We start from the raw sequence: 25,763 nt of genomic DNA, 5'->3' as shown, positions 1-25,763 counted from the left end.
GGGGATTGACACCCCCCCCCCGCAGGAAAATGGGGACAATGGGCCCAGTTAGAGCATCACCCCCAGGTGGCGCCTGCAGGTGACAGAGGTGGACACATATGTTCACACGCGGCCCGGTGGGGTCTAGAGCCGGAAGCTCTGGCCGAGGAGGGGTGCACGGCCTTGGATGCGACCCTGAGCAGGGACCCCGGGAGGAACCAAGGGTGTGTGACTGTGACACGAAAGAAAATGCCTCACACACGGTCCTTCATGAAGCTTCTCTGCATCCCGTGAGGTCAGGGACACGCCACGGCCACGCCAGCAGGGATTCTGTGTCCCCTGTGATGGCACCGTGTGGACACCCACACAGGCATGCCCGGGGTGGGGGGGGGTCCCTGTTTCTTGTGCCCCTGCCTTCGCTGGCTGCCCAGGCAGGATCCCCGGCCTCCGGCCCAGCCTCTGACGGCTGCCTCACGCCACTCCAGGGGGGTTGGTGCTGGGGGGCCCAGCCCCCATCCACTGGAACGTGACGCAGTGCGACCAGCGACAGCTCCCATTTCGTGGGCCCTGTGCCTCTGTCTTCGTTCACCGCACCCTTCCCTCATCATCCTGCTGCCCTAGGTCCTCGTACACCCCTCCTTGGAGGCATCCACTCATTCGAGAAGGGACTGTGTGTGTTGAGCAACTCGGAGACTCCGGGTTCCCTTCCGGTCCAGGGAGAAGTGCAGTCGACAGAGCAGAGCAATCTCTGGCCACCCACCACGTGTGGTTCTTTACGTTTTCTATTTGAAAATGAAATGAAATTAGACGCTGAGAGCTGCAGCTGACCCCTGTTAAGGGATTAAGCGATGGACAGCTGCCCTTGGCTGGCTCTGACGGCCCGCAGGGAGAGACGCCCCTCATCCCAGACAGTCCTGCTGGACGATGCTGCCCCATCCACTGTGGGAGCAGGGGTGGATGGTGAAACACTGAGAACAGGTATTACTATGGGGCAGGCAGGCAGAGAGCTGGGAAGGAAGACAAAGTGATCGAAAGAGGAAAACCTAGTGAGGCGCTGGCGCGCAGGGGCCGTGACCGTGGCCGCTGGCGCTAACAGCCACTTCCTCCTTCTTGAAACTCCCCCTTTGGTGCCGGGACCCCTGAACACTGCCTGTTCTTCTCCTGCGTCTCTGGCTGCTGCCATGGCGACCGAGAGCCCTTCTTGACACTCTTCCATGGAGAACACCGGAGGCCCAGGTGTGGGGCACATCTCAAGGCGTCCACCCTGCGGCAACCTTTGTGCACTCGGCACCGTTCAGAAGAACATCTTTGACTCAAGGTGCTCGCTAGAGGCTACAGGTGCTGGCTGGTTCCTCCAAAACTATGAAGTATAAGTAAATGGGTTGAAAATAACCGACGTCTGACACGCTTATGGCTCCTGAAAGTTTCCTTCTCATTTTCCTTACCTCCAGTTGCTATGACTCAGTTCTGCCACCGGAGGCAGCATCAGCTTACGAAAGTGAGGGGCCTGAAACTCCACACTGGCTGACACGCTTGTAGTTCCGGGAAGCTGTACCTCTGCCTTTTCTCAGTATCACCACGTGGTGACGTCATTAGTTCACAGGTGTAAATGGCGTAAAACGACTGGCTGATGTGTCTGTGCTTTCCACAGGTTTACTTGTGCCATATTTCAGTACCGCCACAAGGTGACAACATGAGCTTACAAAATTATGTGGCGGAAAGCTAACCACAGACTGGTAGATGTCTATTAGGTTGGCCAAAAAGTGTGTTTGTTTTTTCTTTCCATAAGATGGCTCTAGTAGGGCTTAGTTGTCTTTAACTCCATTTGAAATAATTTTGTTACATTGTATTGTGACGGCTGTCACGTCAGCGTGCATTAAAAAAAACAAAGTTAGTGAATATTTTTGCAGTCACTTTTGAGGGGTGGTGAAGGGGAGTTTTTATTACTTTCGTGTACAGAAACCACAGGGCACACTCAGCCCGGCTTGGTGGCCGGTTCCTTAGCCGTGGCCTTCTCCAGCTGGGCGATGCGAGCGGCCGTCGTGGGACCCAGGGGTGCCGCCTCCCCAGTGGCGGTGAGTGTCATCGTATCTGTCGTTGTGGTTGGTCTGGCAGGCCTCCACCAGCTCGGCCAGAGCTCCTTTGTCCTCCGAGTCAACCTGTGTGCAGGTGACAGTGGTGCAGGGCTTCCTGTGGGCCAGACGCCCCAGCCTGGCCCCCCCGCCTTGATGATGCAGTAGGGGACCCCCATCTTCCGGCACAGGGCAGGCAGGAAGACCACCGGCTCCCTGGGGTCCACGCGCCGTGATGACCAGCTGGGCCTTCTTGTGCTCCACGAGGGTGGTGGCGTTGTTCACCCCTGCTTGGAGGACAGGGGGCCTCTTGGTGGGGACATCCCCTTTGCTGGCCGCTTTTTTCTCGCCCCGGGCCAGCAGCCTCTGCTTCTTCTCAGGTTGGTTACTGTGCAGCCGCTTGAGGAGCTGCGTAGCTGCTGGGCGGTCCGAGGCCTGGGTGAACCGGTTCATGGCGGGAGGCACTTTCAGGCACTTAGAGTTTGCAGCTATTTGAATATCGAAGATGGAAGCGAACACACACTTTTGGCATAGTATGCTTTATTATTCCAAGAAAGGTAAACACACAACTGAAGCACACACACAAACGAGATCTGTGCAGTGGATGGAGAAGGTGCTGTGACTGATCGAACGTGTCAAAAGCGGTTCTCAAGGTTTCTTGGTACTATTGATATTTTGGCCAAATAATTCTTTGCTGTGGGCTGTCCGATGCACTGGAAGATGTTTAGCAGCACCCCTGGCCTCTACCCACTAGAAGCCAATAGTGGGAGAGAGCCAACATACTCAGAATATCCAAATCAATAAAGTTACTGGTGAAAATGAAAAAATGTGTCTTTTAGTTTATGGAAAAAAACCTGAACGGACTTTTTGGCCAGCCCCCATTTCCTAAAGGGTTACCTGTGCCGTTTCTCTGTACGCCCACAAGGCAGCAGCATAAGCTTACAAAAACACAACGCGTGAGCCCTGGCTGGTGTGGCTCGGACGGAGTGCTGTCCTGTAAACGGAAAGGTCGTGGGTTTGACTCTGACCTGAGCTCACGCCTGGGCTGTGGGTTTTGGTCCCCGGTTGGGGGCGTGTCTGGGGGGCCACCGATGGATGTTTCTTACATCCGCGTTTCTCTCCCACCTGTCCCATCCCTCTAAGCATCAGTAAGCGTGTCTTTGGTTGAGGTTAAAAAAATATGGCAGGAACACGACCACTGGCCGGCATACTACGTTTTCTGTTTACCTCTGCAATATCTCACGAGTCCCACCAGGTGGCAGCATTAACCTACAAAACAAAATGATACGAAACTAAGCACTGACACATATATATACTTAGGGTTCCTAAATGGTTACCGGTGTCATCTCTCAATGTCACCACAAGGTGGCAGCACTAGCTTACAAAAGCCACCTCACTGCACACTAATTCCTTTATCTCCACCAGAAACCTCCAACATCATTTTATTAAAAGGGCAGGACGGGGGAGAGAGAGATCTTGGGGGTAAACGTGAAAAATAAAAAAGGCATATCTGTAATGAACAAAGGCCAAATAGAATAACAGCATTACCCAGAATTCTAACTGAATATTTATAGAGTCCAGAAAAGTGAAGCCATCGTAGATGGTGGATAATGAATTAATGCATATTAATTTGCCAGTGAATTGTTTCTGTTTTCACTGTAGAGATGGCACTCCTTAACCTAATCTTTGTTTTAAAATACAAATATTTCCGGGTATTTTTTTTTCCTGTACATTTTCAAATGAAAAGATTTCTCTGCCCTTTCCTTGAACCGATCCATTGATTTCCCATCAGCTTCACGTAAAAAAAAATAAGTGAAGAAAACCTATACATGTGTCCCCCGTGGGCATCTTTCAAGTTCAAGGCAAACGGCCACGGTCAGCATCTGGGATTCATCACGGCTGCCGTGTTACCTCACCGGTGGGCACACATTTTCCCCAGATGCGCGCATTCTCAAAGCCCGATGACGGGATGAGGACAGCAACTCGGTCTTCGCGCCCTCGGTGCTCGGCCGCAGCCGGGTGTGCGCGGGTATTAAGCTGAGCGGGAGGGCGCTTCCAGGGCTGGTTTAAGTGGAGACTCGGCAGGGCGCGCAGAGGCCGCTCTGCACGCGGCCAGGCCCCGCCCCTTCGCTCTCGCGCACGCGGAGCCCCCCCAGAAGGGAGGGGGCTGGGAATGTTTAAGGCAACAATGGAGACAGAGCTGGAAAACGGGGAGGTCCTGGTTCAGTGAGCACGCTGGGAAGTATTTAAGTCACCGGCATTTGAACTCAGGTCTCCAAAGGCTGCCAAGAATTATGACCTGGAACTTGTCTCCGGCTTCGGGTTTAAGGACAGAGACGACCCCAGAGTTCCTCTGGTCACTGATCTGTGCAAACCCCCACATGCTCAAAGGTCCTGCAGTTTGGAGTGTGACGCCGGTCTGTGCCCCGGGCCCTCCTCCCAGGCTCCCCGCCCCCCCCGGGTGGACGGCTGAGTGGGACAGCCCAGGCCCTTAGTGTGGTCCTGAACAGATGGAGGAGCGGTGGGCCCTGGGGTCCCTGGAGAGGCGGCAGTGACGGGAACAGGCTGGCGTGGCTGCGGCCAGCACGAGCCTGAGCTCTCCGTCCGAGCTCTCTGCTGGGGCAGAGCGTGTGCTCCGGCCACACGCTCCCTGCCAACTGTGTCCCGGACACGGAGAGTGCACGCGGCCGCGGGGCGCATTCATACGTGTTCCCGGAACAGGCCGGTGAACCGGAAATGCCAACAGGCAGAAGAGAAACAGACTCACGGAGAACAGGCTGGTGGTCGCCGGAGGGGAGGGGGGCGGGGGGCTGGGCGAGGAAGGGGGAGGGGCCCAGACGTTCAGACTGGCGGTTACAGGGCAGCCTGCGCGGGAGACGCAGTCGGTAACACGTAGTAACCGTGTGTGGGGCCCGGTGGGTCCTGGGGCGCCACTCTGTAGAGTGTACGACTGTCTGACCACTGTGCTGTGCGCCTGGGACTCAGGCAGAGCAACATTGACTATAAACTGTCACTAAAAAAAAATGTAAAAAAAATAAAGACGTAAGAGTGAAAAAGAATTCACTAGAAACATGCTGCCGTGACGTCCTCTTGCACACACAAAAAAACCCAGCTCTGAGAACAGCCGCACGGAACAGTGGCAGCCGCACGTCGCTCTGAGGGTCGGTACCAAGTGTGTCTGGGTATTAAGACACAGTTTTAAGCGTGTCGCTTCAGGAGTCGGGAACTGTCCGCGCAGCCAGACGAAATTGCAGGGCGCTGCTTGGGTGCAGTGCGCGTGTGGGGGGAGGGCTGGGGGGGCGGGTGGGGGAGGGGAGGGAGCGTCGGAACTCCGCGGATTACAGGGTGCTCAGGTGCTGGCTTTTCTCCAAGTTAACGAAGGTGATCTTCCTGTTTAAAAAAAAAAAAGGAATTTCAAGACATGTTATTTGATAATAGTCCTACAAGTCTAGAATTTAATATACAATGAGTGGAAGAAATCAAAACACTGAGAAAAGGTTTTTTATTTAGTTATCGACTTGAGAGAGAGAGGAAAGGAGAGAGACAGAACATCATCTTGTTCATCCACTTATTGATGCTTTCACTGGTTGCTTCTTGTACGCGCCCTGACCGGGGGTCGAACCTGCAACCCTGGGGGGCATCAGGACGACGCTCCAACCGGCTGAACTACTGGCCAGGGCCCGAGAAAACTGTCCCAAAGAACACTGGGGTCAAAGAGGAACTCGAAACGACAGTGACAAGTTTATTAAGAAAACAATCGGAACTACATGACATAATGAAAACAAGGTGTGAACTCAGAACCGTGCGCAGGAGGTAAATTCGTAGTTTCGTACGTGCCCATGATGAAACCAAGAAGAATAAAAACCAGCCACACGCGGAAGCGAAGAGCTCAGGGAGCACCCAAGTAAGCGTCTCTGAGCATTTATTCGGGTTGCTGCTGTTTTTAAAAAAATTTTTAAAAATCAGAACTGCTTTGACAAAGGACAAAACGTCTGTGAAACAGTCTGCAGTCTGAAAACTGAGAGAACGGGACGTGCGCATTCACGTTTGATGAAACGAGGCGGTGAGTCACCACAACGAACGCGGAGGGGAACCCCAAGATCCCACCAAGCGGGAAGAAATGCCGATAAACTGATGGAAAAAAAATCACCCCCACACGAACGGCAGGGAGTCGGGCTGGTTTCGGGGGAAGTTTCTCCGAACCCGTGCTACTTAAACCACTCTGGGGCTCGGAGGGGGAAAATAGGTGGATGGGCCCTGTCCAAGCAGCCCTGGACTAGTAGCCCAGGACAAGGGAGGACCGCACCCCCAGTCCTAGACCCAACCGCCTCTGCCTCTTTTGGGGGGCGGGGAAGGGGCAGAGCCTCCTAACCAGGTCAAGGCCACAGCCCTCAGCCAACTGGTGCTAGTCAACCCTCTCCATGGCTGGCTTTACCCCCTCCACCAGATTCACTCATTTTCTCCCGTATCAGAGGGAGGGCGCTCCCGTCCACACCCTCGCTGGGAAAGAGAGGAAACGGAGGCGCAGGGAGGTGGAGTCACCAGCCAGATCCTCACTAGGACGAAATCAGGGACGGGAGGAACGGGAGGTCACGGCAAAGCAGAGGCGCGGGCCTTCTGGCCTGCAGAAACGCAGGCAGCCAGGAGGGGGCGCCAGGGGGCAGGCGGTACACTGCGTGTCCAGGGCGGACGGGGGCTCGTGGTCTTCCTGGGTGGAGAGGCCGAGGGCCCACCAAGAGGAGTGTCTTTTTGTAGGGGGAGCGCGGAGGAGGAAGGTGGTTCAGCGTTAAGCGTTGCTGAGTGGGTTGTAGGTCTTGGGAGCCCTCGGTGCCTTTGCAGTCAGATTGAGCGCAGGTGCTGACGGGCTGGACACCAGGACGAGGACGAACCCAGATGCTCAGGCCCCTGGCTGGGCCTTGGCCGTGGGTGCGCAGACTTCTGCCATCCCCCATCCCACCCCCGGCAAAATGACACTGTAAGGGACGCACGAGGGAGCTGCGTCTGTCCTCTGGTGAATTCCCTGGGGGACTGAGCACGCTGCTTATGGCTCCTTGGAGAGAGAGTTGCTCTTAATGGAGATGACGGTGGCTCAGCCCTCCGGGGAGGCGAGCGCCGCGTTTATCAGTCAGGTCCCCAGTAACTCGGGCTCCCGGAGGACCGGCACCGTTTGGGAAGACTGCTCCCAGGGCACCGAGTGGGGAGACAGGAAACAGCCCAGCCGCCCGTAGTAGGCCTCTTCCGCCTACGGCCGGTCCCTCGCCCTGTGCGGCCTTTCTCTTCCAGGTGCATTTTGGAGAGTCCCTGCCTTGAAACATAAACCTACCCAGTTGCGCCGGAGGGAGGCGATGTCGCCTGTGAGCAAAGGCAGGTCACGCACAAGCCCCAGGAACCTAGAGAGGTGGTGCCCGTCTCCCCGCGCAGAGCCATCCCAAAGCCTCTCCTTTGCGCGCAGCCAGCAGTGCGGTGTGGCTCCGCTCCCTGCATGCAGACCTCGCCACGCTCAGCTTCCCAGGCAGGTCTTCCCCGCCACCGGGGGTCCTCCGGGTCTCCACGCAACAATATGCGTGGGCGGCCCCAGCGGCCTCATTTGCATACGCCGCGGCTCCACCAATGGGCTGCGCGGGGGCTTTGATACGCGATGTTGCCAGCTGCGTGCGCGCGTGTGTGCGTGTGTGACAGCGGCTGAGGCCGTGGCTGTGGCCGTGGCCGTGGCCGTGGGAGGCGGGCCCGGCGGACCCCAGCGCTCGGGGACCGGCCCCGGCGCCCGCTTCCCCAGCGCGTCGCGGCCACGCGGCCCGGCCGAGTCCAGAGACCACCCACCCCCCGCCGGGCGCAGCCGCGATGTCGGTGGCGGGCCTGAAGAAGCAGTTCCACAAAGCCAGTCAGGTAGGGGGCGCCGAGCAGGGAGCGGGGGACTGGGGAGCCGGGTCGCCGAGGCCCCGGGCCTTTGGGAGTCTGACGCCCCCAGCTCCTTTCTTAGGCTCCATATCTTCCCGCCTAAGAGCGCGCGCGCGGGGGTGGAGTGAGGGTCGCCGGCTCGCTCCTCCCCAGCCCCCGCCCGCGCTCCAGTCGGAGCCACTGGAATTCCGAGGATCTGTGGGGGCGGAGGAGGTGGCGGGCTGCAGGGTCTCCGCGCGGGAGAGAGCGGGCGTCCGGAGATTTTGCTGAAGCCTCTCTCACCCGGCACTGGGAGGAGGACTCAGGCAGTGCGATCCTCACGCAGGCGTCGGCGGGCTGGGGGCGCCGTGTGCTGGGTCCCCAGGGCTCGCCCGTGCGCGCGCGCGCCCCGCGATAGACCCGCTGGACTGCGCCCAGCTCCGGGAGGGGACTCCCCACCGCCATCCTTCCTCCCCCGCCGCCTCCCCGGGGTGCCCCAGGATGGGTACCAGCCTCTCTCTCTCAGAGGGCTGCTGGTCAGGTATGGGGAGACACCGAGACAGACACGTAAACAAACAGTGTTAGACACACCTCCGCCCGCAGCCCGGCAGATCACCCCGCGGGGGTGGGCGGGGGAGCTTTCGGGGCGGGGGTTGGGGGGTAGACGTCATTGGAGAATTAAGTGTGAGGAGCAATTTGAGATGGGGGTGGGCGCTGCGGGCGGGATGAGGAAGGGCGTTTTGAGCCAGGAAGCAGGGAAACAGGCCGGGAGGCGCGCAGGTGGGCTGTGTGGAAGGCCAGTTTGTACCCGCACACCGTGGCCTCTTCCAGCCACGGGGGAGCGCGCATCGTACATGTGTGTACACCTGCGCGGTGGGTCTGTGGCTCCGCCCCTCCCTCCCCCACAACCCCCCCCCCCAACTTGCTAAAACCAGGTTCTGAGGTCTCGTCCTGTGTCTCCCACAAACTGGCCCCTGAAAACATCTGGAACCAGAGGATTCTGTTCTTGTTTCGGCCCCAGGCTGGAAGGCACTGCCCTTCCGTCCCTCACTCCCCTTCCATGAAGACCCCTGGTTTCCGGCTGGGGACCCGGGGAGATGGGAAGTCTCACAGGACAGGCCGGCTGGAGAGGGGAGTCAGTGGGCTCCCTGCTGGCCCCGGGCCCTTGGAGGGGTCTGGGGGACACTCAGATGTCACTGGCCTGGGGGCAGGTGGGTGTCCTGTGTCCTCACCTGAGGCCAGGGGCGTGACGCCAAGACTGGGCTGCCGACGGTTTGGCATTTCCAGCCGAGATGGGGATGTGAAAGTACAGGAGCGAGCGGAAGCCCGGAAATGCACAGTGAGCGCAGACAGTCTCTGGGGAGCTCCCACGTGCAGGGCCCTGTGTGGCCCGGGGCTTGGTGAGCGTGGCGGCCGCTCCGTAGGGGTGTGTGCACCGGGCACGAATGAAGATGCTTTTGGGGTGAGGGGCCTGGGAAGGAAGGGCTGGGCGGATGCAGTGGGGAGAAGGGTCATGGAACCGCAGAGGGGGAGACCGAAAGTCTCCCTCCCCCCGGGCAGGGAACCAACCTCCTCTTTGGAGAAATGTTCCTTTACTGCACACGGACGTCCCGGGGCGGACCTCGGCGATGGCCGAGACCTAAGGCCTTGGGTAAGTCAGGTCGGTTTCTGACCACAGACCAGCGCGGCAGACGGAGGGCGCCCGAGGAGACCACTGGCGTCGGAAACACTGCGCTGGCCGGTGGCGTGGAGGCTTAGCCCCCGTAATCAGTCCGAGAGAAACGCGATGAACAGAGGGTCTAATTTAGCCTTTTTTGCAGGAGCTGAACTCTTCTGCGACTTTATCCGAAAAGAGAGATATCCCAGATCCTCTCTGGCCTGGACAATGCCCGGGTTGTGGCCAGAGTCCGGACCGTTCTAAGAAGGAGTTTGCCAAGGGGCAGACTCGGTGGAGAAATTAGACCGGGGTCACTGCGCCAATAGGGAGCGGGGCGTGTTGACGGCAGGTGTTCATTTGGTTCTTGCTTTCCCGGGCTGGGAATGCTGGGAATGGTGGGGCAGGGACAGGGGTGTCCCGGACAATGGCAAGGGTGTCATAATTCCCAGGCGTCCAGCCAGGCTCTGCCACCCACCAGCTCTGCGACCTCGTGACGTGACTGAACCCGTCTGGACCTTGGTTTCTCTCTCGTGGTGGATTAGAGAACTCAGAAGCCGCGTCTCCGCTCCGGAGGTGATGGCGGTGAAGGCGTGCACGACTCTGAATGGACTCGACGCCGCTTGATGGGCAGATTGTTACGTCGTGTGATTTGTATCTCAGCCCAGCGTCTGTGCATAGAGTTCCCAGCTCTGAACATTTTCAAGTAGCCCACTTAACGCATTTCAGACGAAGACAAAGTTGATTAAGGTCGGTCTTTTGCAAATCAGGGACCAGGACTGTGGCAAACAGATGGTGTCTCTCTCTCTCTGTGTCTCTCAGTGACGGGCAAGTGACAATGACTGATAACTGCCTGGTTCGCCGATCCTTCTTTGCTGCTCCCTCCCGACCTCCGAGGGAAAGGTCCCTCCCTTTCCAGGGAATGAAGAACCGAAAGCCCAGGGATTGTGCTCGGGCGGGCGCGCATGGGGCCCGGCGGGAAAGCAGGAGAACAGAATGTAACTCCTGCCTGTAGCACTGGGGGCCGGCACCCACGTGCATAGTCATTCAATACATTGTTAAATCTTGTCGGGGCACAGCTTGAGTCGTTAGAGACATACACAAATACCTTTTAAAGTGTGTTTACCGGTTTTAGGTGGGGAGGGGGGGAGAGAAACATCTACGGGTTGCCTCTCGTTTGCGCCCTGACTGGGAATCGAACCTCCGACTTTTTCGAACATGGGATGATGCTCCAACCAGCTGAGCCACACTGGCCAGGGCCACCGACAGATGTCTTCCAGACAGCATTGTGGTTTCCTGGGAAACGTGGTGCCTGAAACATAAAGATACTGCGTACAATAGCTCCGCCGGCGTTACCACTCCGTAGTCCGTATTCATTATGGTCGGTCGGGGTGGGACCTTCGGCCACACCTGTCTGCTTCTCTCCCCAGGCTTACCGTGTAGTGAGGACACTGTGGGCTTGTGTTAAGGTGACTTTTTTTTTTGTCCTTCCCCTTGCAGGGCCCTTCAACCTCTGCCACGGGACCCAGCAACAACAGGGAAAGTGGGAATGTAACACAGTTGATTTTTTTTTTTTTACGGGGAGGGGGTCACTCCCCCTTTCTCTCTTAACGCATTAACCAGAAAAATAACCAGAGAAATGAGCGGCCGCCAGGGGCCCAGCCGCTGATGGGTAAACACTTCTCAGAAGCAGGTTCTCTGCAAATTACGAGGCTCTCCAGGGAGGCAATGCATGTCTCTTGTTTCAATTTCTCGTTGGAGACGCAGATGAAAATGCACTTTGCAAAGGCCATAAGGATGTGTTTTTTCTCTCGGACGCATCAGGAAACAGGTCGAGCTGAGGCGTGTTTGCTGCCCCCTTTTCCCCCCAGCTCGCCTGACGCATTAATTCGCACATCTGTGCGGCGTTATTTTTTAAAGGCGGGGTGCCGGCGTCGATGATCAAGCCAAACTGATGGTGATTTTTGTCGTGGCTGCAGGACACGGTCCAACCCAAGCCTTTCTTAGGTCCGGGGACTTTCTCCCTGTGAAATCAGTGTCACTTAGGGTATCGCTTGGAATGGGACGTGAAAGTGCATCTGAAAGCGGGGATTTGGGGCGGAAGCGATTTTTTTTTTCAGATCCCTGTTGCCGTTTTCTTAGCAAATTGAACGGAAATTACATTTCCCCACAGTGACATGGTGCAGGGGGTGGTGGGGGGGCTTTTGTATTTGGGGGAGCTATGGTTGACCTGTTTACCCAGAAAATAAAACTGCGGGTAAACAGAACGGATGTTCTATTTTATTCGCCTACAGAGCAGGTATTCTACGGCTTGTCTATCAGCGACACGTGACCAATCGGATTGTGTGTTCAGCCTCAACCCGGGAAGGGCGTGGACTTAGGGGGAGGGGCCTGGGGTGCAGTAGGCGTTGCCGCGATTCTGAGTATTCCCTGCCGTCCCCAAGGCCGCCTGCAGATTTGATTTTGTTTTGTTTTGTTTTATTTTCAATCTCCACCCGATGATATGTTCTTTTCATTGATTTTAGAGCGAAAGGAAAGGGGTGGGGGAGAGAGACATCGGCTGGCTGCCTGCCTCGCGCGCGCCCCGACTCGGGATCGCGCCCCAAACCTTTCCGTGTACAGAAAACAACGCTCCCGCCCACCCAGGGCCTACAGGTTTTTAACGGACGAAAAAAAGTATCAAAAGGATAACATTTCAAGCCACAGGACAACCACACACAAGTCGGATTTCATACAGTCATCATGTCGCGGCGCCGGAGTTGAGCGCGGGGAGGGCCCAGCCCGAAACGTTGGCGTCTGGCCCTTTGCAGGTGAAGTTCGCCGACCTCGGCTCTGAGCCGTCTGTCGGGGCACCCGTGGGTGCTGGGATGCGCGTCTCTGAAGCCCTGGACGGAGCTCTGAAAACGGTTTGTCTGCATCTGTACTTGGGTTGTGCGGGGTTTTTTTGTTTGTTTTGCTTTGGTTTTTGGAGATCTGCACACCCCTGGTAGTTTGGGGCGACCGGCAAGGAGCCAGCCTCACAGAGGCCATCGGGAGAGACTCCTCCCACCAGGCGCTGGTCCCCGAACTCACAGCGCCTGTGTGTCTGTCTGTCTGGATGAGGGAATTGGACAACACAGCCCGTCGGGAGAAAGTTTGATTCCTTAGACCATTGCGCTGAGGGGGGCTCTTCCCCAAGCGCCAGCGGCTGGCGTCTCCCACAGCTCGGTGTGTCAGGAGAGGCTGCCGTTTCTGGTCTGCGGCCTGCGGGCCGCATGGGGCCCGGGCTGGCTGTGAAGGCGGCCCAACACAACATCATAAATGTACGTAAAACGTGATGAGATCGTTTTGTGATTACGTGTCGCAGTGTATTTAACGTGTGGCCCCGAGACACCAGAAGGTTGGACACCCCCTGACCAGCTCATGCAGGCTTCCTTGCAGAGCCCCCCCACCCCCGTCCGAGCCTGTGCGTGGCCGGGCAGCGGGCGGACCTTTCTCGAGGAAGGGTGTCCGTGGGGTGTCGAGGATCAAAGCATCCCTCTGCTCTGGCATTTGTGGAGGCCAAAGTGCCACCCACCGGAGTCACACAGCAACACTCACGGTCAGAGACGTGCGTGGGGTGCGAGCACTGGTCTTCCCCGGGCACTGGTTTCCACTGGCCCTGGGGCTTGGAGGGTGTGCTGGGAGCGGGAGGATGAACAACACCTTCAGGGGTGTGGTCCGCGCCACAGCAGCCGCTGCTCCAGATCTGCCAGCCAGGCCTGGGGACGGCCCGGCCCCATCCGCTCCCCCACGGGCTTGCCCTGCGTCTCCCGCCGCCCACGGACCACGCTGGCCCTCAGAGGCCTGCAAAGTGGTGGTGGGGGGGGTCGGGCAGATGCTGGATCAAGGAGCGTAAGCGGTCTGTGAGAAGCGGAACAGGATTGTCTCACGCGAGACAAGCCCTGACATTTAAAAAATTGATTTTAGAGAGGGAATCACTGATTTGTTGTCCACCTATGTATGCGTGAGTTGGTTGATCCCCGCCTGTGCCGTGAGTGGGAATTGAACCCACAACGCGGGCGCACCAGAGCTTCGGTTCACAGAGGCCCTCGCTTCCCGATGCAGTGCCATTGGAGGGACACCGCGTCCCCTCCGGGTGCTCCCGTCAAAAGCCAGAATGGGGGTCCGATCATTCTCCCACCGAGTCGGGGCCCGGCACCGAGGAAGACGAGAGACACCGCCAGGAGGCCGCCGTCCGCCAGCTCCGTCTGGTGGGGATTCTCAAGGCCCGGCCACACGCTTCTCCAGTGAACAAACTGCCAGGAGCAAGGCGGAGACACTCAGAGGAAAGGGGTGTGTAGGAGACGGGGGTAGATACCGCTGACGCCATGTTCATTCCATTTTTCCTTCTTTTTTATTTCTTTTTAAAGGGTGAAATTTCCTTTTTTTAAAAAAATATTTTATTTATTTTTAGAGAGGGAAGGGAGGGAGAAAGAAAGAGAGAGAGAGAGAGAGAGAGAGAGAGAAACATCAATGTGCACTTGCTGGGGCCTGTGGCCTGCAACCCAGGCATGTGCCCTGACTGGGAATCGAACCTGCGACATGTTGGTTCGCAGCCCGCGCTCAATCCACTGAGCTACGCCAGCCAGGTCCATTTTTATTTCTACTCCCTGCCGGAGGCTGTTGGCCGGGGATGCTGGTGCCCCTTGGGCTGCGGGCTGTTGGGCTTTTATTCCATCTGCAAGGGAACTCGCAGCTTGGCCGGCCGGCTGGGCAGAGAGCCCGGGAGTTAGTGACCTGGTGAGTAGATGTCTCTGGAACGTGTCCTCGGGCAGTGACGGGTGGACAGGTGGAGGGGGGTCCGTACCCAGCTCTCTCCGGTCCCTGGGGCAGGGATAATGCTCAGAGCCGCCAGCTGCGGTCTCTCCAGAGGAACTGACTTTGTTAGTCCCTCCCGAGTGGGATCCCCTTCGTGGGCTCACCTCCCGTCCCCCCCACCGCCAGCTCGGCCGGTCCCGTCTCCCAGTGAGCTGTTTGCACTGGGCCCCGTTTCCGGGGGAAACCAAACCCAGGGCCAGAGCAGCCCCGCACACCTTGCAGGCTTCCTCGGCAGCCGCGTCCTACGCACCACCGTCTGCAGAAAGGGGCGAGCCTGCTGGGGAAATGTGACCGCTGCGTGGACGGACCGCGGAGGGTGTGAAGGAGGATTCTTCGGTTTCTTTAGGTGTGAACGTTGTTTCTGGGTTAGGCTGTGCTAATGAGGGCTTGTCTCTTAGAGATGCACCGGGAGGGCTTTGCGGGTGAAATCCTGTGCTGTCTGGGGTTTGCTTTAAAATAATCAGCGGGGTGGGTGGGGCGGGGGCCGGGCGGGGATACTGGTGACGTCACGCGAGGCCGGGTGATGGCTGCGTCGTGCCTCCTTACGCTGCTCTGCCCACGTTTGAGACACCTTCAGAGTCTCCAAAATTAAACGTGAAGAGAAAACACGGTGAAGCCCGTGATGAGCAGCCTCCCGGTCCCTCTCCTCTGAGTCAAGACTGTGTTGTCCTCTTCCCAGCCTTGGCTCCAGGACACGCCAGCTCCGATCTGGGCGGGTCACCCCCCCAAAATTGATGCATTCCTTGGTTGATTCTTGTATGTGCCCCGACCGGGGATTGAACCCACAACCTTGGTGTATCAGGGTGATGCTCTAACCCACTGAGCTATCTAGCCAGGGTCCTGACTGTTCCATGCCAGGGAGCTGGACAGCAGGCTGGGGGTCAAGCCAGGTTGTGGGGCTCCTCCCGTAGAGCTGTGGCCCGCAGCTCCAGTGGGCTACCCACTAGATTGTGGTGCCCGGGGCGGGGGCGGGGTCAGGGTTTGGGGCAAGAGACTCGGAAGTGCCTCCCAGGTTCTCAGGAGCCAGATGGAGAGATCTGAGTCTGTGGTGTCTTCTAACCGCCCTTCGGTGACCCCAGGGGATAGACTTCCACCACTTCCCACCCCTCCTCTGTGTGTGTCTGCCATCCAGGGCTCCCTGCCCCGTTGGGTGACACAGTGGGCCGGGCCTGCAGTCCCCTCGCCCCACCCTGCAGCATGCGGGCAGTCGTGTGGACCCGCCTGGCCAGGCCGGCTGGGCCAGAAGGAGCTCTGTCTTTCCCCTTCCCTTCGTCTTCAGCGGCGGAGGGCTCAGGAAGGGAGATTCATGGTCCCGGTACGTCCTCCTCTGTAGAGTTCGTGAAAGGAGGAGACATGAAAACCGACTCTGCCTTAACCTTTAAAAGGCAACGTGTAAATCGTGCGAGTTCATTTGTGAATCTAGTCGTCGTCGTGTTGAAATGAAAACTCCTCCCGGCCCTCGCTCTTTACAGGAGGCTCGGTGTGTAAATGTCACCAGTCGGATTTCCCGAACAGTTCGCACCGCCAGTAACAGTCCGTCGATTTCTCGGAAGCATTTTCAGGGTTAGTCCGTAAGCTCCGTGTGCACGGTTCTCATCGAGCTGTGGATTCCAAAGTGACATTCATTTATTTATATTTTCTGCTGTTGTCACTTCTTTCTAGCTATTCATCCAGGAAACCGGACCTTGTCGGTAACTTGCTCAACAGTGGGATGAATGAATAACTTTGTTTTTAAGTTAAGACTTGGTATTTCAAAGTCACTGGTGTAATTGTTGGCTCCTGTTGAACGTAAGAAGTATACTAAGAACACTTAAAAAAAGATTTTATTTATTTATTTTTAGAGAGAGGGGAAGGGAAGGAGAAAGAGAGGGAGAGGAACATTAATGTGTGGCTGCCTCTTGAGCACCCCCTACTGGGGACCAGGCCTGCAACCCAGGCACGTGCCTTGCCTGGGAATGGAACTGGCAAACCTTTGGTTTGCAGGCTGGCACTTGATCCACGGAGCCACACCAGCCAGGCTAAGAACACTTTTAAGAAGATGATTTAAACTTTTGGAATAGGAAAGAGGACCACATCCTTTAAAAAATATGATCTTTTTTTTTAAAGGCCTCCCTAATTAGCTAGAAAACATGAATAATTCAGGGATTTCACCCTAAAATAAGTAGACACTAGCCTGTCATTCCTTGAAGGAGTTTGCAGTTCCTTTGGAGAGATTCCTCCCCACCCCGGCCTCTTCCACCCAATCTATTTTAAATCGCCCTCTTGGAAAGAGAGTCAACCAGAACCGGGGCCCGAAATGTCTGGTGCTTCTGGTGTCGTGCCTCTGGCCTTTGGCCCACACACGGCCTCTGGCTCGGGGGCCACGCCGGGTGCCGGGTTCCGGCGAATGCGTTCATGTATGGGGTCGGCCACCGAGGCCTTGTGACGAGGGAGAAACAGAAGAGGGTGTCACGGTCGTGTATAAGGATTTCTCCTTTTCTTATTTGTCCGCACAAAGCCCCTTTTGTTGTTCCTGCATGTGCGGTCATCGGGCAGCTCCGTCCCCGACGCACGACGCATAGCCGTGCCTGGTGCCAAGTACCTCGCTCCGTGCGGAGGGGCCGGCGGGGGAGGGGGCGGTCTTTGCTTCATTCGCATGTGCATAAAACGCCTTTGTTCACGAGAAAGAAAAGTGCCTCTTATTGTTTGGAAGCTGTGTGAGTTTTAAAAGAAACGGCCGGCCTCTATAGTATATCTTTCGGGGGGAAAAAAAATTAGCTTTGCTGATGCAGGAACCTCCTGTTAATAAGCATGAATCACCATCAGGGAAAACGCAAATGCATTGTGGTGAAGTCGGGGGCGACTTCGGGGCCGGTGGGAGGGGGTTTGTGTGTGAAAGTCCAGGGAACAAGGCCTGTGGAGTGGTGACTGTCAGTCCATTGTTTCGGCGTTGAGCTTCCTGGCAGCCAGAGCGAAAGTCAGAAGCAATGAGATCATCTTTTTTTCTGGGGCCCTGCAAAGATGACGGAGAGTGAGTCCACCCCAGGCATGGATGTGGCATGGGGCTGTCCCAGGAAAGACCAGCCAATCAGGAGAGCAGGTTGAGTACTACATGCTGGGGGGGGCGGGCACTCCAGTGTGGGAGGTGCCTCCTCCTGGGAGGGACGGCCACCTGCAGGGTGGTGGGGGAGGCACCCAGGGCCCTGCAGCTCCTCCTGGGAACCTGGGTATGCTCCCTGGCCCTTAGAAAAATGAGTTTCTAGCAAATTGGAACTTACTTGATTTCAGAGATGGTGCGCCTCCTGTAACTGGAGTAGTGAAAAGAAATTTTTATTTAAAAAAAATACTTCTTTCCTAGGAAAATGAAAAGTAGGAAACACTGTGTTATAGAGTATTAGTAATAGCTATTATCAATTATTAAATGTTATACTTATTTTTATAACGACTATTTCATCATATAACTAGAAAGTAATTACATAATTGACTTATAATAATAGATGTAATTTATATGACAAATCGATATATGGTGATTTTTACCTCATTCGACTCTTGGATGACCCCTTTAAATAAGCCAGCTTCTCAAGCGCATTAAAAATAGGTTTCGAATTACAAAAACCAGATTCATGCGCGTGAATTTCCCGGGACACACCCCCGAGGGCGGAGAGCGAGAAGAATGTTAACATTCATTTCTACCTTTTGTCTTATCAGCAGCTCAAAATAGACCCGAGGGCACTTAATTGTTACTATTTATTGGCTGCAACAGCAGCGCCTCAGCCCTGCAGCCTTGAACTGAGGTGAGGGGGTGGAGGCACCCGAGTATCTTGAGCAGAGCCCTGGGGGGAGGAGGCCGGGGTGGCCCAGGCCCTGCGGAGAGGGGAGGGGGAGGGGCCTGCCGGACACGTGCTTTTTCTCCTCCTCCGAGGGCGCGGGGACCCCAGTCCTTGCAGCCAGCCCTCTGGCTTCATCACTGTGACTTTTTTTTTTTAAAGAAATGATTTCATGTTTCAATGACACTTAACACTTCATGCTATTATTCTGTGTCAGTGTCAAGGGTCCAGCAAAGTGGTCGGCCGTCTCGTCCTCTCTCCTCTCCAGACCCGGCTGGCTGCGTCCCCTCTCCCCGCCCTGCGGTCTGGGGCCGCGAGAACCCCCCTGCACCGCAGGCCTTTCGCTCCGTCCATTCGGTGCAGCACCCGAACCCAGGGCCGTCGGGGCGTGGCTGGGCGGCCGCGGACATCACGGCTCCGACCTTCGGGCCTTGCAGACTCTGCCTTGTCCGGGTCCCCGAGCATCTCGGGAGTTGTCAGGTGACACCTCAGGAGGAAATTTCAGATAAGCTGTCAGGGTTCCTTCTTTGTGTCCTCCTTTTTCCTGGACATTGGGCCTCCCGTCCCCGTTTCCTAGGCGACAGACAGGGCGGTCAGCTCTCCCGCATCCAGCCCTCGCGGATTCCAGTTCCCGGCGCCCCGGCCTTCCCATCCCTCCTCACTCCCGAGTTGCGTCGTTGCGAGGGGACAGCTTCCAAAAAGGGAAAAGGCTGCTGTCAGCGCGCCTCCCTCCTGGGTGGCTCCCCGATGCCTCCGGAGATCGGGCGCCGTCTCCAATGTTGCCGTAACTTGGGCCTCACGGAGAGCTTCCCTCGCCTCCCGCCACTGCTCACAATTCAGCCCCGGGGGCCTCACTCTTTGTGTTTGTAACTGAGCGCTACCTGGTTCCCAGGCTGATAAAAGCAGAGCTGGGCGACCCCCCGGGCTGGGAGGACACTTGGAGGGGCCAGGAGAGAGGGGGCCTTTTGCCACAGTCTCAGCTCGCCCCTCCTCCTCCTCCTCCTCCTCTGGAAAGTATTCCAGTAAAGAAGTCGGCTCAGTTTCCTTGGTCACATCTAAATGGCCCAGGAGCCATCTTCGGGTCCCACCCCCAGTGGCTGGCGTCTTGTGGCTCCCGTAACCGCAAAATCCGGGTCTGCAGACCTGGCCCAGCTCCGGAGGTGCACGGTCTTTTTCCCATTCTCCCCGCGGATCTGGCTTTCTGGCTGTTTCAGCTGTTGCTTCGCAACAGGGCAGAGGATGGAGAAGCCCCATGTGTCTGGAAAGAGATGCCTGGACCAGAAGCAGACTGGGGCCGGGGTGACGTTTACCAGTGAAATGCCCAGCCATTCTCGATGAAAAGCCACACACACATGCTTGGAGCTTCCTAAATTGAATCTTTTCCGTTGCTGCTGGGTTGTAGGCCTGAGTGCCCGCTGCGCCCCCCATGGGCATCCTGAGACGGGTCTCCCTGCCCGGTGTGTGAGGGACCCCACTCTTTGCTCCGGCATCTGAGAATCTGCACCATCACCTGGCCCCGCCCCCTTTCTTCTCTCCCCTTCCCAGAGGCCAGGGAGGCTGCGAGACACCCAGCCGTGCAGGGGCAGCCCCGCCACCCCCGACCAAAGGGTCTCTGCTCCAGGCAGCCAGGGGCCCAGACGCAGAAACTCTGTCTTACCCGAGTCTCCTCTCATCCTGCCTCCTGCCGGGAGGCCTCTCATCAACGCTACGTCTGAAATGCCCGTGGACCCGCCCACTGGACCGCTCCCGCCTGCGGCCTCTCAGACTCCTCTCGGGGAGCCGCTGACAGGCCCCTCGCCTAGTGTGTTCGCCATAACTTGTACCCCGGCCTCTTCTGCTGTATTGTTTCCGTGGTTCCTCCTCGTGTTTCAGCTGAGTGTTGATCTGTGAACTCTTTGGTTGAACTTTGGTCTCCTGGGAGACAAGGATTGTACCTTATTTATCTTTGTTTCTTTTTTTAAAAGATTTTATTTATTTATTTTTAGAGAGGGAAGGGGGGAGAAAGAGAGAGAAAGAGAAGCATCAATGTGCGGTTGCTGGGGGTCATGGCCTGCAACCCAGGCATGTGCCCTGACTGGGAATCGAATCTGCGACGCTTTGGTTCACAGCCCGTGCTCAATCCACTGAGCTACGCCAGCCAGGGCTTTATTTATCTTTGTTTCTACAGGAGCACCTACTCTGTGCCTTACAGCAGAAGCATAATACATATCTGCCGAGTGAGTGAGGTTGTGTGTCTTCCCAGGTCCTTAGGTACTTATTCCTCCCAGTGATTTTCTTAAAGGACTTAGACAAAAAAAGAAAAAAAAAATCCAGCGAGCCGCCTCCGAGGGGTTTCTTCCTTCCTGTGGGTGTGCGGTCACTCGGGTCCGACACTGTGACCACACAGATCACTGTCCGATGCGATTGTCTGTCTTTGTTTCTGCAGCTCTTCAGCGAAAAAATCAGTGGCATCGAAGGAACGAGACTAGATGACGAGTTCCTTGACATGGAGAGGGTAAGAGGGCGTTCCTGCGTCCCTGGTGGCCCGAACCTGACCTTCACGTGAGAGGGGCAGGCGGGTGCCGCGCGGGTGGTCAGAGGGTGGGGGTCTAGGGAGCCCGGGCTCAGGGGCCGGTCCCGGAGCCCAAGAGCCAGGCGTTTCACGCGTCTAAGCCCGGCCTTGGCTGTGACGATGGGGTGCGGTCCCCCCGTTCCTGCTAGTGGACGAAACTCAGAACGCTCCAAAGACGGTCAGCCTTGGCCAGCAGCTGACACGGTCCCAGCGGTTGCACCTCTGTGCCTCGGGCAGTCAGTGCATGTCTGTGGGACGAGACGCTTCCCCTGTATCAATACCGGTTTCCTGGGTCACAGCAGCTGTGCAACCAACCACGTGTCCTGAGGCTGCCCCGGAGCCGGGTCCGTGGCGCAGGGTGGCTGACGCGAGGGCCCTGCCCACCCCCCACAGCCCTGCTGACGGCGAGGCAGAACACGCCTGTGTGGGACAGTGTCAGGGAGGCCGTGGCCGGGCTCGCACGGAAGTGACCGGGTCACGTTCTGAAGGAAGACGGCGCTTCGCTGTCCCTGAGCGTGTTGTTGCCCACGCGGGGGCGTCCCCAGGGATCGCCAGCCCCCTCGGCGCCCCTCCCTCTGCTTAGGTGACAGTCACTCCTCTCTTTGTGTCTCTGGGAATCCGACGTTTGTCACTTACCCACATGCAATGTGCTTTTGCTTTTTCTTTTTTAAGAAAATAGATGTCACCAATAAAGCTGTCGCAGAAATCCTTTCAAAAGCCACGGAATATCTTCAGCCGAATCCAGGTAAAGTCGGAGAATGCCTGGAACTCTTACTATTCCATTAATAGTAAGGGGCTACCAGCGGGGCAGACACTGGTAGCCCCCGCCGACTTGGCGCTTCTGTGACGTGACCTAGAAACCATGCCCACCGTGTCCCCATAATGATAAGCCTCTGCCCACTCCGGAGTGCATGGGAGGGGTCTCGGGGAGGTGGGAGCAGCCCGGCTCTGCTCAGCGAAGGTGTGTTAGGAGCTGCTTCAGAAACCCACTGCACGTTTCGTAAATGTTCGCCTGTTGAGTCATTTCCTCCTTTAAAAAAAAATGTGCGCCACCCTGTTCTGAAGGCGTGGATTAATTGGAAATGGCTTTCGAGTTGTAGCTCCGAGGCTCAAGTGACGAGGCGTGATGGTATGATAAGCAGCGGGGGCTCCGGAGTTAACGGCAGCTTCTCCCCGGGAGGTTTGAGATGCCTGGGTCACGAAGCAGCATTCTCTGTAAGACATTTAAAAAATTTTTTTTAAAGATTTTATTTATTTATTTTTAGAGAGGGAAGGGAGGGAGATAGAGAGAGAGAGAAACATCAATGTGTGGTTGCTGGGGGCCGTGGCCTGCAACCCAGGCATGTGCCCTGACTGGGAATCGAACCTGTGATGCTTTGGTTCCCAGCCCGTGCTCAATCCACTGAGCTACGCCAGCCAGGGCTTATAAGACATTTTTTTAAATTTAAAAAACATGTTTATTGATTTGAGAGAGAGGAAGGCAAAAAGAGAAAGAGAGGGAAACATCAATACAAGTGAGAAACATCGATTGGCTGCCTCCCTCCCGTACTCGCCCTGACCGGGAATCGAACCCACAGCCTTTTGGTGCAAAGGATGATGCTCCAATAAGTCAGCCGCCCGGCCAGGGCCAGGGAGCGGCATTCCTGATGGGCTGTAGATTATAGAAACTGATAGAGGTGTCCAAGCCTTGAATCCTGTGGATTTCTGAAACTGCCTGTACTTTTTAGAAACTGATTATTTATCTGCAGTGACTGTGACGCCTCTCCCCTCTCCCGGCCCCGGGCCTTGGCGGGAGGAAGCAGCCCAGACCAAACCGTCTGAAAAATCTAGAAAGTAACACACTTATAAACATCAGTTGTGTAAAAAGCTTGGCCCCGGGCGGTTGGTGGGTATGGCATTCTTTAGGCCTGTGTGGATGGCTGTGGTTTGCAAGTCGTCATAACACCTCTGCTCCCGGCCTCATGAGTGGTGGGGGTGAAGCACCCAAGTTCCTTTTGCTGATGAGTCGGCCAGCGCCTCCCGGGGTTCTGAGACCTGCCGTGAAGCCGCACCGAGGTCCTCCCTTCCCGGGACTGACCTTGGAATGGGATGGGGGGGACACGGGTTGGCAGTGAACGTGTCCCCGTGGCCAGAGGCCCTGGCCGTTCCCAGGGAAGGAGGAAGAGGCCTCACAGTCTCTACTGCAGTGTGACAGCTTCACTCACTGGCCCCTCGCTACACACAGTTCCACCCTGGGAAGGAGGAAAGTGTGTTTGTGTGTGTGTGTGTGTGCCCACATGTGTGTGCATGTTGGGGGCGTGATGGCGTTGCACCCGGGGACCAGGCAGGTCCGTGCTCAGAGGCCGAGGTGGGCAAAGTTGTCCCTGGGAAGGTCTGAAGCCTCGATGCTCGAGGCGTGGTCCCCGCAACCGGCAGGGCCCGCATTCCCCCCGGGGAAGCCGTGGGGAGGGAGTCCACTCACCCCAGACCGACTGCATCAGACTCTGCATTGGCCCAGGGGCCTGGGGGACTGGCAGACGTTCGAACAAATATTCAATTATTAAAGTAAAAGAAAAGGAAAGCGTACGCTTTTGCTAGCTGAACTCATCTCAAGCCCCCAAAGCTGGGGTACGATTCTTCTGTTCGGTCCACACTCAACGTTTCACAGGTATCTTCCAGCTGGGCCTGTGTTAATTTCTTCCGAGGCCCAGCCAGCCTGCTCTTCATGGGCAAACACCTTAGCATCCCCGCTCCTACACCTTCTGTTTCGGCACGTTTTAGAGGCACCTTTCCACCTTCTTTTCAGCGTAGGGCGGTGTTTTCCTTTCCGCACACCAACCCAAGTCGCGGGCTCAGTTGCATCTTGTGTAATCTGCCTCCCGGGCGCTAGGCGGCGCTCCCGAGGGCGGACGCTGTCTTAGGTCCTGAAAACCCACGCAGCTGAGCCCTGAGCCCCCCACCCCTGGCAAGGAATGGGGAAGCCCCCAGGAGAGGCGCACACGGTCCCTTCTTGCCTCGGGTCCCTGGCATCGGGTTAGGGCGACCTCGATTTCACGTGCCGCGTGTGTCACATGCTCCGTGTGCGCCGCTCCAATTCGTCACTCGAAGGAATTACAAATGACGATGTTTTTAAGCATACAGAGCTAAGCTAGGAATGCTGAACACTGTGTCGAAGATCCGAGGGCAGGTGAAGACCACCGGGTACCCGCAGACGGAGGGCTTGCTGGGCGACTGCATGCTGAAGTACGGCCGGGAGCTCGGCGACGGCTCCGCCTTCGGTGAGTGCGTGCGCGCCGGGCGCGCGCCTGGAGAGCGGGCGCGCCCCTCGTGGCCCGTAGGTTATCCACGGAGCCTTTCAGGGGTGTCCAACCCGCGGCTCGCGGGATGGCTGTGAACAGGGTGTGAAGGGGGTGTGAACTGAACTTCATATAGTAAGTCTTCCGGGAGGTTTTGGTCCTTTCGCTACTCGTGTGGTGGTGACAAGGAAGGATATAGAAGCTGAGAATTCAGGTATTTGGCCAGAGTAAATCATCTCTGAAATCGGGAGAAAGATATTTTGAAAACTTAAAAAAAAACAAACAAACCCAAATGTTAGCACATGATTAGTCACAGAGGGCAACAATGTTCTTCAGAGAAGCAGAGCATGGATTTTATTTTGTTCCCTGTGAATGGGGGTGAGGTGGGCTTTTTCTTCTTTCTTTTGTAATCCTGAGGGCAGACCCGCTGGGGAACAGGTGAGGCTGCCAGGTGGGCGGGCACCCAGGGGCATCCCTGCCAGGGTGATGGCGTGGGGGGCGTGGATAGATGGACAGTCTGGGGGCCTCCCAGGTGCCCAGCGACGCCCGGGGACTTGGGGTGAGGAAGGGGGCTGATGTCAGGCGGGGCGGGCGGTCAGGCGTGGGTGGGTCCGCGCAGCTCGGAGGAGGGGCTGTGCTGAGGGACGCTTTCTTGGGGCCCTGCGGCAGCACCTTCTCTGGGACCTCCCTGGTGTGCAGGAGCCGCAGGGGACAGGGACGGAGCCTCAGGCCCGGCTGGAATCGGCAGCACTCACATTGGGGCAGGGAGAGACGGTGTCTGATCCATGCAGAAGGCTGTCTTTGGGGTCTTCGAGGAAAGATACTTGGATATGTTTCTTTTGAAGCTAAATTACCTGGCGACCTGGGGCATGGGTTGCCAGAGTGGGGGGCAGAAGCACAACCTCCCCCCGCCCCCGCCCCCCGCCCATTTCTGACTTGTCGGGCAGGGAAGAGTCTCCAGGCTGGCAAAGGGCGTCCCATGTCCATCGGAGTGGCACAGAACCAGACAACTGAGAGTTCGTGAAGGAAGCTGAGCCCCTCGGGAGGCAGGGAGCTGCCAGTGGGCCACAGGGAGTCCCAGCCCTCTGTGGGTTAGAGTAATATTTCCACTGACATTTTGCAAGGTCCTATGACGTACACTATCTAGTGTACTTCTTAAAAAAAGCCATTAAGACGATGATGCTATCCCAGCTTTTGCAGGCGGATAAACGGTGTTCCCCCTCCACCAACAGGTGAGACTCTTGAAGGTCAGAATTTGTTAGAAATACAAATTTTGGGGCTGGACTTCAAGGTCTTTCAGCCAGGGAGCTGAGAGAGACCACAAGCCCCACCCTTTTACAAACTCCGTCTGGAAACACCCTCCCCAAACAGGAAAACTAGCTCGGTCTAGGGCGGCCTGTCCCAGGGATGTCTGTAAAAGAAGCTGCAGCCTCACTGCGCGCTGCTGCAAGGACCCCGCCCTTGCAAAAGAACCAGCGGGGTAGCCGGTGCCCAGGTACCAGGCTGTCATCCCGCCAGAGCTGCCTGTCACGGCCCAGGCAGACCCCGCCCCCAATGCTGGGAACGCCCCCTGCGGCGCTGGTGCCAGGCTTTCTCTGACGTCAGGCCAGGCCGGGATGGGAGCCTTGGAACCCTCTGAAGGACAGGGTCAGCCTCAGGCAGCCAGCGCCCTGATGCGATTTTGTTCCTTTATTTCTATTGTGACTTTCT

At 56.9% G+C, this 25,763-nt stretch overlaps 1 protein-coding gene and 1 pseudogene across 5 annotated transcripts in view; one reads left to right on the top strand and one right to left on the bottom strand.

The window, feature by feature from the left end:
* Nucleotides 1-1,954: 1,954 nt before the first annotated feature.
* LOC123809579 lies at nt 1,955-4,434 on the bottom strand (annotated as a pseudogene).
* Nucleotides 4,435-7,745: 3,311 nt separating this feature from the next.
* SH3GL3 (SH3 domain containing GRB2 like 3, endophilin A3) overlaps nt 7,746-25,763 on the top strand; it is a 38,206-nt gene continuing 20,188 nt past the window's right edge. For 2 of the 5 annotated variants that reach the window (XM_045824998.1, XM_045825001.1), the window contains exons 1-4: nt 7,746-7,937; nt 20,653-20,721; nt 21,451-21,523; nt 23,892-24,035. In XM_045824998.1, coding sequence (XP_045680954.1) covers nt 7,893-7,937; nt 20,653-20,721; nt 21,451-21,523; nt 23,892-24,035 — 331 coding nt within the window. In that variant the 5' untranslated portion in view covers nt 7,746-7,892. Of the gene's footprint in view, nt 7,938-14,321; nt 14,344-14,439; nt 14,768-20,652; nt 20,722-21,450; nt 21,524-23,891; nt 24,036-25,763 lie in introns of those variants that run through there. The other 3 variants (XM_045825003.1, XM_045825002.1, XM_045824999.1) reach the window with 3 other exon arrangements.

Source organism: Phyllostomus hastatus, unplaced genomic scaffold, assembly GCF_019186645.2.
Source record: "Phyllostomus hastatus isolate PE091 unplaced genomic scaffold, TTU_PhHast_1.1 phas_scaffold_555, whole genome shotgun sequence".
Lineage (NCBI taxonomy): Eukaryota > Metazoa > Chordata > Mammalia > Chiroptera > Phyllostomidae > Phyllostomus > Phyllostomus hastatus.
This window is presented reverse-complemented; position numbering and strand designations above follow the sequence as displayed.